The 18,812-nt window shown below is 37.3% G+C and overlaps 1 protein-coding gene across 5 annotated transcripts in view; it reads left to right on the top strand.

Moving 5' to 3' along the window:
• SLC30A7 (solute carrier family 30 member 7) overlaps nt 1-18,615 on the top strand; it is a 31,424-nt gene extending 12,809 nt beyond the window's left edge. For 2 of the 5 annotated variants that reach the window (XM_030454839.1, XM_030454838.1), the window contains exons 8-11: nt 9-144; nt 9,910-10,000; nt 11,004-11,153; nt 13,669-18,613. In XM_030454839.1, the coding sequence (XP_030310699.1) occupies nt 9-144; nt 9,910-10,000; nt 11,004-11,153; nt 13,669-13,716 (425 nt within the window). In that variant the 3' untranslated portion in view covers nt 13,717-18,613. Of the gene's footprint in view, nt 1-8; nt 145-2,846; nt 3,259-9,909; nt 10,001-11,003; nt 11,154-11,863; nt 11,976-13,668 lie in introns of those variants that run through there. The other 3 variants (XM_030454842.1, XM_030454841.1, XM_030454843.1) reach the window with 3 other exon arrangements.
• Nucleotides 18,616-18,812: the final 197 nt, after the last annotated feature.

Genomic DNA, 18,812 nt, shown 5'->3' with positions numbered 1-18,812 from the left:
TTTTATAGGTGTATTTCTACACATTGTTGCAGACACGCTTGGAAGTATTGGTGTAATCATATCTGCTATACTGATGCAAAACTATGGTCTAATGATAGCAGATCCTATTTGTTCAATGCTGATAGCACTACTTATAGGTGTAAGGTAAGCATTGATATCACTATTTGATACTATTTTTGATGCTAGTTACAGAACGAACTGCAGCTCAGATTAAAAGGTTTGTTTCTTACGTTAATGATTTACAACATTTGGTTTTCCTGCAAGAGTGATATGTTACTTCTGCTGTTTACAGCCATTCTATCTTTCCTTTCTGTACAGCTACAGTTTTGGCCTTAAATCTGCATATTTTACCCCTGTTTGCATAATACTACAAAAATGTCTTTCAGGTTCAAACTGTAGAAGGATTCCTCTCTGTATTTAGTGCATGCTTATGTAAACCAATGTACTGCAGTAAATGGAGCAGAATGGCTTCAGGGCAGCAGAGTTGAGCCTGCTGGCACAGAATGTGCCCTTGTCCTTGACAAATCAAGGCTGGTAATTTTTATTTTTTTGTTTAGTGAGAACTGTCTTTTTGTTTGTACTTTTATTCTCAAATGTCCATATTCCTTTTAAGATCTGATGGAAATACTTCAGGAAGCTCTGGGCTTTCCCAGCTGTTGCTTATCAAAGTCTCTATAAATGGGAAGCTGTTTGGATTATACTGGACAAGCAATTGTGTCATTCAGTGATGCTGTTATTGAGGCGTTTCTGGCAGTAGTTTCAATAGGGCAGAGTGCCACAACTCCAGTTACAACCTAATAACTGAACAACTTTGTCTCTTCAGCAGTGGTGAATGTCACCTGCTTAACTGCAGCTACTTATGCTTGTACCATATATGGCATGTTTGAACCATATGCATGGCAGCATTCACAGAATTATTGATGTGAATCTCCCTATGTATCAGAACAGGACAACATGCCTCAGACACTTAAAAGCCCACAGAAATTTCTGTGCTAGAGATCACTATTAAATTACTAGTTTAATATAAACAGTATTTTTACTTAAATCTCCTGTTATTTCATAAAGAACAAATTATTACCAACTAATTCTAATTCTGAAATCTCAAAAAAAGGGAAATAAAATGTGCAGATTACCAAGGGGCAAGAAACTATTGCTGAAGTAATAGCTGAGTAAAGGTTTCCATGCCATTTGCATTTTAAGGGTCTTTGTGTGCAGCAAAGTACACATGCAATGCTGATAAGAAAATACCATGTGAATGAGAATTGTTTTTGTCTTCCATTCGTATGGAAGTTGGAAAAATACTGTCTTCCATAATATAGCTTTCATAGTAAAGCTGTTTTTAGGTATTCTAGCACAACTAAGAGGAATGTCTGGAGTCCATATTCTATGATGAAAATCCTGGAGAAATTTGTCTGGATGTGTCTTTTGATCTGCAGCTCCTTAGCCTGACCTTAGCCTGAAACATTATTTGTTGGTGCATGATGCTGTAAATGACGACAAAAATCATTATGCTGAGTGTGGTCAGCTGCATCATGGACAGCAGAAGCAAGCCTGCATTTTTTGCAGACTGTCAGAGCTGTGGAACAAACACTAATTGTAGGGTTTGTGTTTTAATTTTTTTAAGAAGTCCAACAGACTTAACTACTCAGGCTTTGCTTGAAATGCACTTGAGCGCGATGACAAACGATGCCAGGCAGTTTCAAATGGATGTTCTTTGAGAGCTTGAGTCACCTTTTCTATTGTTTGAATTTAGTAATCTTCATTTACACTAATGGGTGTAAAAGTATTATTTGTTCTGCCTTATTCTTCACTTTGCTGTGTGTGTGAAATGCTCATTCAGAATCAATGCAAAAGGTGTTTCAGAGTTTCTCATGAGGTTATCTTCTGTACTGGTAATGCAAGGAGCTAACTGACTACTGAGATATATAGTAGTTTTGTCCTTAACCTTTTCAAGTCACCTAAATCTAACCTAAGGAAAAGAAATCAGACTTCAGACTGATAGTGGCAAGAGCAATGTCTAGTTTTGTTTTGGTTTTTTTATTTCCTGTTTACTTGAGGGGGTGCTTGTGGTTTTGGGGTGGGGAGAAGGTAGATGTTCGATATCTAGTGTAGGGGGATTCCTGGTCATTTACATGGACCTATTTGCAATCTTGGTAAATAACTTCTTCAGGGAATTTGTCCTTTGGGGAGTTTGTCCATTTGGCCTTAACTAATTGTCTGCTATTCCAGAGCAATATTTGTGAATTTTCTATGTGTAGAGTAGCCCACTTATGTTCCTTTTGCTACTTAAACCAACCTAAGGTAGAGTGGCATAAAAGTATATGTGTACATCAACAAGTGGACCCGTGCATGTATGTTTAGGAATCATAGAATGGCTTGGGTTGGAAGGAACCTTAAAGATCATCTAGTTCTAACCTTCCTTCATGGAATTTTAGATTCTACTAGATCAGGTTGCTCAAAGCCCCATGCAACCTGTCATTTAACAGTTCCAATGATGAAGCATCTGTAAGGTCCATGGACAACCTGTGCCACTGTCTTCCCTCCCTCACCATGAAGAATTTCTTCCTAATATTTAGTCTGTATCAACTGTCTTTCATTTTGAAAGTGTTACCTCTTGTCTTATCCCAACACGGCCTTTTAAAAAGTCCCTCTTCCAGCCTTCCTTTAGGCCCCATTCAGGTACGGATGGGAGGGGGTCCATACGGTGTCTCCGGAGCCTTCTCTTCTCCAGGCTGAACTACCCCAACTTTCTCAGGCTGTCTTCCAGGGGGAGCTTCTTCTCTCTGACCATCTTTATGGCCCTCCTCCAGACTCACTCTAATAAGTCCATGTTCTTCTTGTACTAGGGTCTCCAGAACTGGACACTCTACTCCAGATGGGGTCTCACGAGCAGAGTACAATCACCTCCCTTGGCCTGCTGGCCTCTCTTCTTTTGATACAACCCAGGATACAAGGGCACGTTGCTGGCTCGTTCTGAGCTTCTTATCAACCAACACCCCAAGTCCTTTTCCTGGGGCCTATTCTCAACCTGTTCTCTGCCCAGCCTGCCATTGTGCTTGGTATTGCCCCAGGACCTTGCACACAAAATGTTAAATTCTATTTTAATTACCTGCTTAGACTTCTGATTCTACATTAAATGTAATAATTATTAATTAATGACCTAGAGCAGGCAATAATACTCTCCTTACTGTTAATGTTACCTAACAGCTCTTACTGGGAGGAAAAACATGTGAATCTTCTTCTTTGTCTTTGAGTACTCTAAATTTTAAAGTAAAGAGTTTGAAATGTCAAAATCTGTGTGGCAATGCTTTTGTTCTTGGCTGTCAACTTGCTATTTGTGCTGGAGATTTCTTTTCTAGGGGAGTGTCTTTTATGTGTATCTATCTTTGAGCTCTTCTACTGGCCATTTCTCACTTGCTCTCGAAGGCCAAGTTCCCCTATTGGATAAATACTTTCCTGTAGTACAGGGCTGTTTCTATCATCAGGAAGGTTTCCTGTGAAACAGCTGTGGATATTACAGATGACTTCGTGAGTGTGAATCTAAGGTCATGCTGGGAGAGTGGTCAGATTTGGCATTTCTTCTGTGCTTAGATAAACAGGATATGCTGTTCTGATTGTTACAGTGTAGAAACCCCACACTTCTATGTGAAAACGAAGTATACGTTGTATCACCAACTTGCAGCTTTTATATTCTGTAAGATACTATGATACAAGTAGTACAAAGTAATCTAGAAAAGTAATTAGGTTAAAATGGAAGAATACAGATGTTGAATTTGGTGTCCATTACTGGATTTGGGATAGCATTTATGAAATCACATGGTATTTTGCTCTGCCTTTCTTAAAATAACCAATTCATAGAGCGGAATAACAAAACTACCACAAAGAACTTACAGGTTCTCAACTCTAGCTGCTTCATTATCTGAGTATGTTTTGAAATTTTCTTGACATTGACTATGATTCTCAATTATTTTGCCTCAAATTTTACAAAAATAATTACTTTGCATTTCAATTTCGTAATTTTCCTGATTAAACATAGTTTAAATAAAAGTAGATATACCAGCAATTTTGCATTAGTATCTTACATTTTGCATGTCCAAGCAAGTATTTAATCAAAACGTGGATAGTGTAGTGCACGTAAATTTTTTGTATACTCTAAGGTCATTAAGTAGGTGTTGCAGTTTAAGTCAGTGCAGTAAGCTGTGTTTTATTGAAAGTCTGATGAAGCTATTTTCATTAGATTTCCTAGATCGTTCATTAGATATTAAATACAAAACACATGCATTTTAGGAATGTGTATAGAACATTTTGCATAGTTATTTTGCTGATTTACGCTAGTCTTGCCTGGTATTAGTGAGTCTGGTTTTCAGTTTTCTGAAACAGTGGCAACACATGCCAAAAATACCTGTCTAGGATGACTAAAGAACTTAACATTACAGCATAAAACTGTGCATCCTCTAATTTGTAATCTGTTTGTGCAGATGCACAAAGGGTTTAGCAGTGCCTCTTCACAGAATTTAAGCAGTGCTTTTAAATTCAAGTAGGTGAGCCTTCCTCTAGACAACATCTCTAATTAGTGCAAATTGCCAACTGTTGACACAATTGCTCTGTGTTGCTCCTTCACTAAGGCTGCTCTAAGGTGGTACATTCTCTTCCTAACTCCTTGTGCAGAACATTGTGGCTGCACAGTGGAAATCAGGTGTGGGTTTCTTCGGAGGGTGTTTTCACTGACAAATAAATATACTCTGAAGCTTAGTGGAAGCTGAAATCAGGTAGCTGTTACTAGAGTATAAAGAGGTAAGGTCAGTCACCTCTTCTTAGTTGACTATGACTGTTCCATATCCCAGTAAAAGCTTGTCTTCAGTAGAAAGAGCGATATTACTAATACCTGCTACATTTCATGCAAAATTTATCTTTTTGGAGGAAGAAAAATAGTCTACACATTACTGTTCTGATATAGAGAGCCAAAGCAAGATGCCAGATATAGAAAGCTGTGTTTTCATCACTTACGTATTTTTCTGTTGAGAAGAGGGCTTGGTAGTTTGTGGTTTCTCAATTGTAGGGCTATTTTCTGTAATCTTTAAAGAAAAACCTCTGCTTCATCGATCTGTGGCCAGTTTGGAAGGTTGAAGCTGGTGTGGGTAGGGGTTTGTAGCTTTTGAGTGTTCCTGGTTGCTACCACTAATATCTGGTGAATCTTTCTTTGATTACTTTCTGTACTGTGTCACACAAGTGTCAGTTTAGTTACAGAGCATAAATAGGACATGCTTCAAACAGATGAGAATTTTATTAGCATTTAAGTTTTGATATTTTTTGTTTTGTTTTTTCAAATGCTTGGCTGTTCCGTAGTTGAGGTACAAATTGTTCAAATTTTTTCTAAGGTATTTTCCTCATAATTTAATATTAACAATTTCTGATAACAAATTCTCAAGTTTCTAAACCATTTTTAAGCTTTAAGTGTTCATTTATTCTGTGGCCGTAGGCTTCTAAGCCTTATTCTGAAATGTTGAACCAATTTTAGTATTTCAATCAGCTACGTGAAAATAGTAATCAACCAAAAGCCACAGTTCCAGTATGAAGCAAGAAGTTTGTCTGAAACCACTATTTGAGCCACATGTTTCTGGCAAGCCACTGTAGACTAAATATGATACTAGGTTGGATAGAGCATGCAGACTGCTTATTAAGTGGTCAAAGAAATGAGGCAATTTACTTCAGTCATCTGGTGAAGTTGTTTCCATGGGTTACATCATTTTTACATAAGGTCTAGAGCAGCTTGAACATGAAAAAATGTGCTAGAGCCTTAGGGGAGGAAATATCTAAAGTTTGGGGTGTATGCCTCAAATGTTTGGGCCATAGCACTTACATGCTTGTCATTGGTGGTGTAAGTTCTGAAACTGGCTGACAATCTTGACACTGCAGATGTGTATGGTGGCTGGAAAAAAAGACTAGGCTTCAAAATCTGGCTGCAGCTTTTTAACTATGGTATTTGAAGAACTATAGGTGGTCTTGAGACTTACCAGTGTTTGACTTTCAACAAAATCAATCACAAGTATACTCTAGTTTCTATAGTGCCAAGAGCACTAAATGGATTTCCTGCTTTGCTTTGACTACAGTGACTGTGTAAAGCGTTCTTTACCCTGGAGTTGTTTCCAGCCTTGCTGTCCAAGACCATGACAATGCCACAGTCTCCTTAGTTGTGCCTACAAAAACAGCCACATAAACAGGATGGGACTGGAACAAGCATGAGCATTATCTGAATGTGATGCAAGTTGGTTAAGAGTCTGATGCTTTCACTTTTCATTATTATCAAGCCATGCATCATAGTGGCGGGCTGGATTTATCAGTTTCATGTCAATAGCTTTTATCTTTTGGAACACCTTTCACTTACTCTGTAACAATGTTTGCGAAAGTGTGATGTGCTGCTAGCTCACTTTGCACACATCAACCACTTTTGCTGTTATGGATTTTGTAGAGGATATGTTCATGTCCCAAGCCTTGCTGCAGGGCAGTACCTCTTTCAATTCCATTGTCTCGTGAGAGAGTGTGGTATTTTAGATTCAAAACTTGGTAATCAGAGATGATTGGAAAATTGTGTTTGCTTTTGCTGCAAAGCTTCCAGAGTCCTTATGCATGAAGAAACTCTCTGCTTGGTGAAAATTCAGTATTATTTTCCTCAGTAATCTTTTTGTAAATTAAAAAAAAGGGAAGTAGCAGTGCAATAGTTGCTGCAGAGACAACCAGATGTATTTTGCTCTAATGACTAATCAAAAAAAAAAAAAAAAAAGGAAACCTTGGTCAAATTCTCTAAATACATTTTCAGCCTCTTGGGTATTATATTTCCTGGTGTTTTCTTCAGTCACATGAGAGGGAACTAATGTGTCTAATGCCTCCTGGTGATAAAGTAATGCTGGTTTTCAGATACTATTTGGAAAAAGAGCATATTTTTGGATTTTGGGTTTTTAACTAAAGGTTTTGTACTTCAGTAGTATGTGTGAAAAATTGAAAACCTAAGACATCAGGAAAACTGGATTCTATAGTTTGTCATATTAGTTTGGCTTACAGTAGAAGTCTGCCTTAAGATGGTGTCCTTTTGGATGCAGAGATGAGTGCATGGGCTTTTATGCTCAGACAGTATTTGTGATGGCATAACACATCACTGCATCTGTCTTTTGGCCTTTTCAGCATTTCAAAAGATAAATTTGTTGCTAACCACTGTGTCTAAGTTAGAGGAGAGAGGTGTGACCTAGGATTTTCCCTACAGTATCAAGCCACATCCTGATTTACATCTATTTGGACTTTTAACATGTTGATGCTCCTGTTAAACATTTTTAGTTTTAGCCTTTTTGTGAATTCTGGATAAAAGGGTAACTTGTGCAACTTTTTGGCAAAAAACTTGCACAGAAGGTTTCTCTCTTAAAGCTTTAGTGTGAAGCCATTACCAAAACAGGAGAGGTGAAAATTTCTAAGCTGTATTATCTGCTGTAGGAGTGGAGAGTCTTTCCCCATCCACCTTCTTGTACATGAGTTGATTTTGAACTAATGGTTCCAATATGAGCTGCTTCAGACTGCACCCTGTTGCCTGGCAAGGAAACACAGTCTCTGGTGCTTGTATACACTCTGCTGATTGGATAGACTTAACATTGGAAACTAAATTTCTTAGGCACCAAGGTTCTCAGAATGAAGCAGGTCTTAATTTTTAATCCTCCTTCAGCTGAAGAGCTCTCTAACAGGGTATTGACTTCCTCTTTTCAATGTGCATCCTGTTCCAGAATGAATCAACAAGTTTCACTGTTGATCAAGTTTAGGATGATTTAGCACACCCATCCTTCTAGTCTTAGATTTCTGTAGGCTGGCTCATCAAATCTCCTACTTGCCAGTTAATTTCCATTCCTTCAGATATTGCACACCATTTTTATCATATAAATAAGTTGTGCAGATTGGACTTTTTTTTTTTTTTTTAAAGATATCTTTCAAGGATTGTTTTGACTCTTAGTGGCTCCAGTAAAAAGGCAAGCTCCTATATTCTCCATTCCTTTAGTGCTTTTCCTGGGAAAAAATGGGCAGCTTGTGTATGTGTTTTTGAAGCCTTTGGATGCATATGTTAGAGAGGCCTTGCTAAATTTATGGGGATGCAGTCTGTACTCAAAAAATCTTGTATACAGTTTGCATCCTGATTTTGTATATTAGTCTTTCAAGGTTTTTATTAAGAAGCAAACCAGCATTTTAAATAGTGAGTTAAACTGAAATCAATTCAGCAGTTGAGTATTTTGGCAGCTTCAGCTCCCTTTGATGTAATGCTTGTGACACGGACATTATTTAGTGAGCTGGGTCCATTGATAAGAGAACCTTTTTCCATAAACTTCTGTAATCCACTATCTGTACAATGTGACACTCCAATTAAGCTTCCTTTGGACAGATTGACAGTTTTTGCATTGCTAAATGTTTAATTGTCTTGGTGACAAGGTCCAGTTCAGTCAACTCCTGACTGCCCCTAATTGCTTCTTCCTATTTCTGATCTCATAGCAGTGCTGCTTCATGAGGCCATGCGATGGAGTGCATCAGGCAGTGAATTTGGCTGGAATAACCAGTGTCTGTAAGGAGACTTTATTTTAGGGTGTTTGTTTTCCCAGGGACTCATTAGACAAGAGTTACATGCCCTCTAGCTCCCCCTAACACAAGCTAAGGGGGGCTTAGTTTAGGAGTGAGCTGAGCAGTCCATCAGACAGCACTGCTTCCATCAACAAATGGAACTATGAAAATAGAAAGGAATGGTATGATCCTCCTGTTCACTATCTGCAAATCCCCAGCCAGTCTACGCAGTGCATGCCACATCATTTCATGAGATTTTTAAACAAAGATGCTTCACTTTGCTGTTACAGAAAACCCAATAGTTTCTTACAAATGTTTTCTGGTTGCTTTTTATCCCATGACTTCTATGTACTCCAGCTGTGATGCCAGTGCAGAACACTGAAATTAAGCACACAGTTTCTGAAAAATATTATTGCTTTTGGTCTGGAGTGTTAGGTGGTGTTAATTCTCTTGAAATTAGATTGCTAATTAAGTTTCAGTATTGAGCTATAGACACTCGTCATCCTCTTGAGAGTTTTAGAATGCTCTACTGAGCCAAACATGATGCACTACTCATTAAAGAAAAGAAAAAATCACCATACTGAATACCCAAGGGTATGCATTTTTAATGGTAGCTTCAAGGTGTGGGGTTACTGTTTTCCTAGGTTTATTTAAAAAAAAAAAGGTAATAATAATAGAGTATTAAATGTCATCTCAGTTGACAGATTAAACGAGACCGTTTGGCCTGGAGGGAACCTCTGATTGCTTCCAAATGTTTATTCCTTGAACTTGGATGAGACCCTACACTTAGTTGGCTCCAAGAATGTGCTAAGTTGTCTGTTTCTGAGAAAATAACTTTGTTATAGTTGGACTGGTTCATAGTAATTTTATTTTATGATTTCCCCATTATTATATTTGTTTGTAAAAAAATATGCCTTAAGCCAAACACAAACCCCATTTCAGATGCATATTTTTATGGTTTGCTGTGAATTATTGCAATTGAAGGAGGTTTTGAGCTCTACTTATCAGCTGCTTTATCATATAACTTTCAAGAAACTTAAGAGTTCATCTCAAATTCCATGATTAAACTGTTAAATCTTTTGTGATTATCCACCAGCTGTCTTTCTGGAAGATCTGGGGGCAAAGTAAACTTGCCTTTAGTAAGACCCCATGGAAATTTTGCCAATCCTTTTAATTTTTGTACCAGGTTTTCACAGCAACTTTCTCAGCTTGTGTTTAAAGAACTAAAGAAAACTTACTCAAGAGCATTAAGGAATGTTATTTTGCTTTTTGTTCTGCATCTTTTGAAAATGTAGTAGGTAACTTCCTTCGTTTTCTTTCCAGTATTGTTCCACTTTTGAAAGAATCAATTGGAATTTTGATGCAACGAACTCCTCCTTCCCTGGAAAATGCCCTTCCTCAGTGCTACCAGAGGGTGAGCTCTTAGTCCATTTTTGCTTCAGATAAAGCTGCTGATTGAAGGAGCCCCAACTGTGTGTATGAGGATATTTTGTGATGTTTTCCCAGTAATGCCTGTGAAAAGTTCCTTAGATTGTACAAATGGAGGTACCAGTTTGATTCTTATCTTTCCAAAGTCCTAAATTGTATGTAGCTTCAACTCTGTTTTAAGACATGCCATGTTATTTTAAACACATAGATACTTTCCAAGTTTTTTCATGCTTTTCCTCTCCAAGTATTTGATGTGGAATCAAATCTTTTTCTGTTTTGTTCAGTTTTTGTCTCGCTCAAAATCTAGTTCTTAGCAAAATTTAAGTGGACTAACATTGGAAGTGTATTTATAAGTACATAGATTACTCCAGATTTGACCTCTCCCAGCACTCCTGTTTGACTTATCTATTACTACGTCATGAGCTGAACATTTGAACTACCTTTGCAATGTTACAAAGCACTTGTAGGAGTGCCATCTCTCCTCAGGAAGCTATGGGATTGTAATTGTCATGTGCCGGGTTCGCTAAAATTGGACAGAGGAAAAAGAAGGGTTTTATCAGGGCAAAGCTAAGCCCTCACAAAATATTTGCACAAATACTGATATATTCCTGTTAATAGGTAGACTCTTCCAGATTATTTTATCGGAAAATTCTTGCATTTGCAAAAACTGCTGGTTTAATTGAATTCCCTCTCAAATTCAGTTACTGACAGTTCTCTCTTGGACACGACTGTTTTCAGAAATGGTTTCAGTAAAATATATGCAGAACATAGATGCAGAGAGATACAAATCCATTACACATATATGCAATCTGTATGTTTTCACATTCCTTATAATTACTGAGATACTAATACTAAGTGAAATATCTCAAATTGCACAGTGAACTAGAGGTAAAAGAGTGTACTGGCTTTTAAAGTATTATCTGTAGAAGAACTTAGTAAAGCTAAATATTTTCTGAACTTTCTTTTTTTTAATTTGCTTGTATTTGTAGGTGCAGCAGTTGCAAGGAGTTTACAGTTTACATGATCCACATTTCTGGACCCTCTGTACTGATGTTTACATAGGGACTTTGAAGTTACTAGTAGCTCCAGATGCTGATGGAAGATGGATTCAAAGCCAAACTCACAATATTTTTACTCAGGTATTTCTCATCAGTGGAAATCACATCTAAAAGTGTAAATTGCCTGTTACGTGATCATTCGCACAAAGAAAAATTAAATGTTTCTGGTCTTGATATCTTATTTTGGAAAGTTTCTCTGCTGCAGCTGCATTGAAAATTTTCAAAATACTAAGTAGTGTAGACAGAGTTGCTGTACATCTTTGAATTAGTTTTTGATACCACTCAGTGGAGATAGCAACTGTAGTTGTCTGGGGTGTATCAAATTAAGTTCAAACCCTGTGTGAGAAACCAAGAGAATAGATGAGGCTTCCCTCAAGGCAGGGCTTGTGACCACAGACTGATCCTGCCTGTTTTTTGCTGTGCTGTAGTTGTCTTTCATTTCTGTCCCTCTCAGAATCCATGGGCTTTGCATATTTTGTAGTCTTTGCTATGGTGATCATTAGTTAATATGTAACCATCAATTGGCATGTTGTATCCCAACAGTGTGTTCACATCTGCTTCCCTACAGGGTCTAATTTTTAGATAATGATAGCACTTGTAGTTGATATGAAAGGTTGGAATTCTTGTGAACAACAGAAACTTCATTAGAAATTGATAGTTCTTACCTTGGGATTAGCACTTTACAAACTTCAGAAAGATTGTTGTTGCTTCCTTATGCTTTTTAACCACCAACATGAAATTCTTTTTGGCTGTCTATTCCAGTATAGCTACAGGATGTAAATGTTTTACAGGTAGAACCTAGAGTCCACTAGAAAATTCTACCCCTGCAAGAAAATTTCATGAAGAATGAAATTGGAAAACTACTATCCCTCTTACACCTTTCAGAGCCAAGCATATCCTGGTTTTATTCTTGACATTGGAGGACTGAAGTTGAAAAAAAGCTATTATATTTTTCCATAGTGGTTTTTTTTTAGTAACAAGGACTTCTGTAGCTGCTAAGAAAATATTCCTTCTGATCAGGTTTACTTCATACTGTAGAAAAAATGCTTCTGTCAGCTGTTTAGTTCTTGCTTAAATGTTTTCAAATCTTTCTACAGTGGGGAGGATCCTTGTGTGCTCACATGAATGTTCTTTCTCGTATTCCAAATGAGCCATTGGTCTGCTGCATTGGCAGCTTATGTATGCATATGTGATGGCTTAACAAATCCCTTCTGCATCTGTCAAGCACTCCTTAAAAATTCCAGTCTGGATTTTTGATTTGGTTTTTTTTTATGCGTCTTGCATACTTGGTTTGTGGACACTCAGAAGAAACACCATTGAAGCCAGTCCTATAGTGTGCTGGCTGAGTGCGTGAATTCTTCTGCATTCCTTAAATTTTAAGGAATTTTTAAGTAGTCAGTCATGGGGACCCCAGTGAAACATACTTCGTTTTATGTTAAGAGACTGAGGCAAGGAGGATTTGTTATAAATACTGTAAAATCAAACTTTATTAATGAAGTTTGGTCCCTTTTGCGGTGTTCCATCACATACAGGTCTAGATACTGAGTAGGTAGAAATCAGTCTGCATGGGTTATTCTGTAGACTATATAGTTTGAAACTGAGGAATATCTTTTGGGAAAGACTATGCAGAACATTGTTGCACTGAAACTACTTTTACATTTCAAGTCTCCCTAGGACTGTACTTTTCAAGTGAGTTGTTAGCTCTTCAGTTGTTTTGTAGCTGTGCAGGTACAAAGAGCTCTGTGTATAGGAAGGGAACAAGGAGAATAAAGTGTAATTTTTCATATCTGACCTATGTTAATAAGTGGAGGAAGAGCTGGAGCAAGCAGAGATTTTTCTCCTCAGCAATACTGACCCTCATTAATCTTAACATAATGGATAGTTAATCTTGCCACTCAGCTAAAAGCAAGTTGATAATAGTTGAAGACAACCTCATCTTCAGCAGTGTTCAGCCTTCAAGATCACATTGCATAACCAATGACCATCACAACATTGTGAGGTTAAAAAAAAAATTATTGAATTATTTTTAAGTGGTTTATACTGAATGATGATAAAACCAGACAAATCCATCTACACCTAGTTTAATAGGATTTCTGCAAAGAGAAATGCTCTTGTGTAATTCACATGCCTCCACTGAAAGTTATGTGCCACAATGTCATGTAAATTTACTAGAGTTGTTGTTTCTTGCTAAAATCTGAGTGTGTGATTGGTTCAAACGAAAAAGTCTTATGCTTAGCTCTGTTTTAAACCGACAGGTCTTCAAGCAGCTTGGTTTTCAGGAACTTAAACTTGTACAACAGAAAGTTAGAACTGCTTTTGTGCAGTTTTGTGTGTGCCAGTTATTTAGGATGAACTGGAAAAGATAGTGTAGCAAAGCTAATGTTAATATATAATTATGTATGTGCACTTGACCGCGTGAAGAGCTATATAATTGCCAGTCTGCCAGTGAATGATGTGCTAAATGTGGAAGATGAACTACAGGAAAGTAAGATAGAGAGGTTTTTTTCTAGGTTGCTTACTGATGTGGGCTGGTGTTCAGGACAGTTACATTGCTTTGACTTCACAGGTTTTTTTAACCTCCTTCTCTTTTCTGTAGGCAGGAGTAAGACAGCTTTACATACAGATTGATGTCGCAGCCATGTAGTGAATTTCTGAAACTGACCAAAGCTTTCTGTACTGTAATGCTACAACAACTGTACTTCTCAAGAGAGAGGCTGCCTCCACCTGTTCTGGAACTGACTGAATAGATTTCTGTCCTTGGCCTATGGATGGAGTTCACTTCTAGGGAGTAAATATTGAATGAATGTTATAGACTCTGGGTCTTGTCTTTTTGGGCCCCATAACTTTCAAGTTTTGGGGGGTTTTTTACTTACTAAGATTGTGGTACTGGAAACCCTGTCATGTCTTCAGTGAAGCTGCTGAAACCACTGCTCATTCCCATAAAACCAGTGTTACCAACTATTGGAAATCTGTTTTGTAGATAATGTCACAATGGCTGACATGCTTCAATATAGTTGTATGTTTCTACAATTGTTTGTACTTTGCAAACTTAATGAACCAAACCATATTGGGTTTTCAAAGTGCCTTTTATATCAGGAGAGGTATTTGCCAGCATAAAAATGGAGCATCAAAGGGTTTTATTACTTTTACAAGTATCTTGTATGCAGTCACATTATTTACTAGTGAAGTAAGGGGGAGCGGGGTGTACTTGCATAACTCTAGCCGTTAGACTTTCCTTAGACTTGCATCATACCAGACAGAACAATTGTAGATGTAAAAGGCAAAGAAACTTGTTATCAAGAGACTTGCTTCCAAAACAGACTATATATTTTGTTACATACGTCTTGTGGAAAAAAATTAATATTTTAAGTTAAAATATTAAACTCCAATTCTTAGTCTCATCAAGCTGTTGAGAGTAGTAAGATATTACATGATGCTACTCATGTTTGTAGTCACTGAAACAACAGGAAGCTGAAGGAAGATGATAGTGATGGAAGCAACGTTTGAAGTTTTTTATCTTCCATATTATGTAGCAAAAAAAAAAATCCTTAAATTATTTGTGAAAGCTTAAATCTCCTTGATTTTCATAAGTTGTAGTAATTTTTATTGAAGTGACGGTTGAGATAACTTTTGCCTTTCCAAATACTGAAAACAGTTTTTCCTGGTGGTTATACCTGAAATGGAAATAAGGACCGGAGTTCATGCTGTTTATGATCATGCTTTTTTCAGGATGACAAGTCTGGTATTTTTTACTACCTTACTGAAGCCTTGTGTGTGTTCATGGGGGGAAAAAAAGAATTCTCAGTGCAGTAAGTTGTTTTATTTCCAGAAACATTGGTCTGTTGTATTTTTCTAGCATTTATAATCATTTTACACTCTCACATCTGGGCATTGTTTTCAAAGACAATCTGGTATACTTGATATTACAGATGATAATTCTACTATGGTGTAGTAGTGAACTTGTAATGGAAAATTTTAAGAGTAAAAAAAAAACAGATGGGCATTTTTCTGACAAATCATAATCACTACTTTGTGGTATAGATTTGAAGTATTCTTCTGGTACCTAGGATGTGGTAGTACTGAAATCAAGGCCCTCTGAGGCAGTCTGTCTTGTGTAGTAAGTGCTAGGCACTAATAAAGTCCTGAAGAATCATTTGGATAAATGGCTCGTTTGCTACTGATGTTGCTGAATTAATGATAAAGACCTGCTTACATTCCTTCTGTCATTCCTATATAGCGCCTGAATTTTTATATCTTTTCATGTGAAAACACAGTGGTTGCCAAACTGATAGGTAGTTCCTGAATTTTCCAGATGAGATACTAAAACATGAATGTAGATTTTGTACACAGCCTTGGAGTGTACTCTCATGCCCAGAAGGGAAAACTGGGTGTAAAGAAAAATAGCAGGCACGTACATATAGCTCTTAAACTTTACAATCTTTTCCAGTCTTCAGACCCATCTTTATCCCTATTGCTGGTCTCCAGTCCTGTGTGCTTCTCCTGAGAATGCAGGTACAGAGGGCCCTTTCAGCTGGCTGCACTATTCTGCATCTCTCTTCTGTTTCCTGCCTGGCACCCTGTCAGCTTCCTCACCTTCTCATCTTGCAGATGCTCTGCCAGGCCTGGAGTTCCTGACTGGAGGATGGATCTGAAATTTACAGGGTGTAGAGTTGGGTGCAGTTTAAGATACGCTGTTTGCATGTATTTTCACAGAAAAGGTAATTAAAATATGGCTGTAATTACAGGGTGAAGATCCCTTATATTGTTTTGTATTATGTTGCATACAGAATGCTTCTTGTTGGTTGACAGCATGACTTCTTGAGATTTTTTTTAATAGTTAATATTACTTATAATTGAGACTAGAGAAGATAACTGGTATCACTTTAAAGACAAGAAACAGCTGTCATTGCAACTGTGTCATGATTCAAGAAAAGATGTTGGTTTATACCATTTCCATACCAGCATGTTTCAGATGTTTCAGGACTGAGTATTCCTGGGCTTCCAGGAATGCTCTAGCACTGCCCAAGATGCCGGGCTTGGCCACCATTTTTGTTTGCTTAAAGGGAAAAGCAATAATTACAACTTGTTTTCAAGTGAGAACCTGCCTGACTAGCAGTTAGGTTGGATTGTTCTTGTGTTTGCCTTTTCTTTTTTACTTTTTTTTTCAAAGGTGTACACCTACAAACTTAAGTATGGGAAATTGTGTGAAAAAGCCTGTAAGCTGACTATAGTTACACAGTACTGATTTTAATAGTTTTTTGACATCTTTTTGTTGCTTATGAGGCCTTAGCTGGCCATTGGAAGCAAATGTGCAAGTTTGAATTTTCTGTGATAGCACTTTCTTTGTTATTTTCAAGGTCAGCTTGATGTTTTTATAGTAAGAAATGTAGAATTTGTTTGTTAGATACAAGTGAGGGAATTCAGATTCAAAATAGACTTTAAGCCTTTTTATACATTCTGAAAAAAGGTAAGCATCACAAAAGTTCTGTGTAAGTTAGTAGGTGACAAGTCCAATAAGTAACTACAATTGCATCTAGAACATCAGTAAACAGTGATAACTGATTTATTTTTTCACCTAAGGGTATACTTGCTCAGGTTTTTATGAGAGTTGAAAGTGTATCTTTTCTTGTCCTCCATTATTTTGTGTTTTACTAATTACCTTAGGTTTAGCTTCTTATGTTACACTTTACTTTTAACGCTTTAATGGAGATGCATTGCAGCATTTAAACAAATATTTGTATGAATAACTGATATCCAGAGATGGATGAATGTCTGCGTATCATCTGCTAAAACTCAGCTTCCTGGTATTCAGTACCAAGTTTTGAAAGTATGATTTTTCTCATGTTTTCATATAGCTGGAGTTAACTGTGGGGTTACTGGTCTGGTTTTGTGGGTTTTTTTCTGTGACTGAAAACAGTAACTTAAAAGCATATTGCCCCAAAGACAAAGCCTGCAAACAGCGTAATTTTTACAGGACCTACAGCAAAATAATAAGATAAAATAAGTGCTACACAGTGTCTGTATTAAAATGTCACGAATGTTTGTCATGGTAAAGTAACAGTGGAAGAAAACTACTGGAGAGAATGCATAGTGAACACTGGTCCTTCACAGGCTAATCCTGTAAGTCTGTACACATCATCAGCCTTGTTCATTACATTGTCTCCTACAGACAGACAGAGTGCTTGCATGGTTTGCTAGACTAAGGGAAAAAGTGCTGGTCCAAGTAAATGACTCTGCTTTTTATGTAAACATAAAACTGAAACAAAAGTTTAATTGCATCATTATTAAGAGCTGCTGACACTGTTTTTCCATAAAAATTGAAGCAGCTGCTATTAATAAAATGGACCTTAATGACTAACATTCTTCATTTATTTTTCTGAAGACGTAGAGCTGGGTGTAAAGGTGAAGGATATAGAGGGTATCTTTTTAACAGTTTTGAGTGAACCTGTTTTGGGAACGTGAACAAGACACAAGGGGGAGAAGCTGCTGCTGAACTGCAGTTTTCCACTCATTGCACCCACTGTGCAAAGTGTGAAGTTCATGGCTTTTCTCTCATTGTGCAGATTTCAGGTGCAGTATTTTTTCATGCTTCTATAAAATGCAATACTCATGTAACAAGATCTTTAAATACCAGTCCAGAGCAAGAGCTTTTTAGTTACTGATTAAGCCCTGAACTGTTTTCCCCAGCAGCCATTATTAGCCTGATACTTGCTATGATTCTTGATTATCACACCCCTTTTAAATATATTTGATAACGAGTAGAGAGGATTTTTCTTCTGTTTTGATATAATTGTCCATTTCTCTGATCCTTAATACCGACTCAGTGGTTAATTTCTCCTTTGTGCTTCTATTAAAATCCCTATCTGCAGTTTGCTGGGATTCCCTTTTGGATTTCTCTCCCATTCAGGCTTTGTTGCAGTGACAAACCCTGTTGGGATTCATTGGCCAGAGACTGCTATAATGTGAAACAATGCCAGTTATGCCTCTGCTGTGCCTGGCATGTGAAGACTTCCTCTTGCTGTGTGCAAATACTTGTCTATTTCAGTGAGCCACAGAAGTTCCTGACAATGTGGCAATTTGGTGAAATAATGTGTTAAAGGGGTTGTGTATTTCAGTCCCCATGTGCATTGAAGCCCTTCATGGGTATGCTGGGATCTTGTACAAGAGTTAAATGAATCACTACAGTATTTGCCTGAAGTGTGAAACATTGTAAACGAAGAAACTGCCAAAATAATTACTAAAGCTTGCCTTTACCTTGAAATTACAGGAATTACTCTTATGTGAGTTTAAGTTGAATTGTACAAAATAGTACAGGTATCCAAATACCTGTAAAGAAATCTTAATGAAATCTTTCAAGGCAGCTCACTAAAATTCTGAAGACTGTGTATGATTTTGTTCTGGAATGCTAATTTTAGTAGCTTAGCCATGACTTGTCCGAAGTGCAATAGTAGAAATTTTTAATGTAATCTTTTCTACTTGAATACAGTCTATATCAAATGTTAAATGTCCTTTATTGGTGAAAAAATATGGGATTCACTTTCTTTCCAATAAATCTTCAGTTTAAAAAAAATAAGCATAGAGGTCTGCTTTGTTGTCTTACGGCGAAGATCTGTTGAACAGCCACCACCATCATCTGTTAGCTGTTTTAAAGAGAACTCTTCCAGAGAATTCTTCTGAGAATTGACTTGGTGAATTGTGGTTGCTGCAGTTTGAGTCCAGCACTTCAGAAATGCTGGCATT

This window comes from Calypte anna, chromosome 8 (assembly GCF_003957555.1).
Source record: "Calypte anna isolate BGI_N300 chromosome 8, bCalAnn1_v1.p, whole genome shotgun sequence".
Classification (NCBI taxonomy): Eukaryota; Metazoa; Chordata; class Aves; order Apodiformes; family Trochilidae; genus Calypte; species Calypte anna.
Note: the sequence above shows the minus strand (reverse complement) of the source record. Positions and strands in the feature narration are given on the sequence as shown.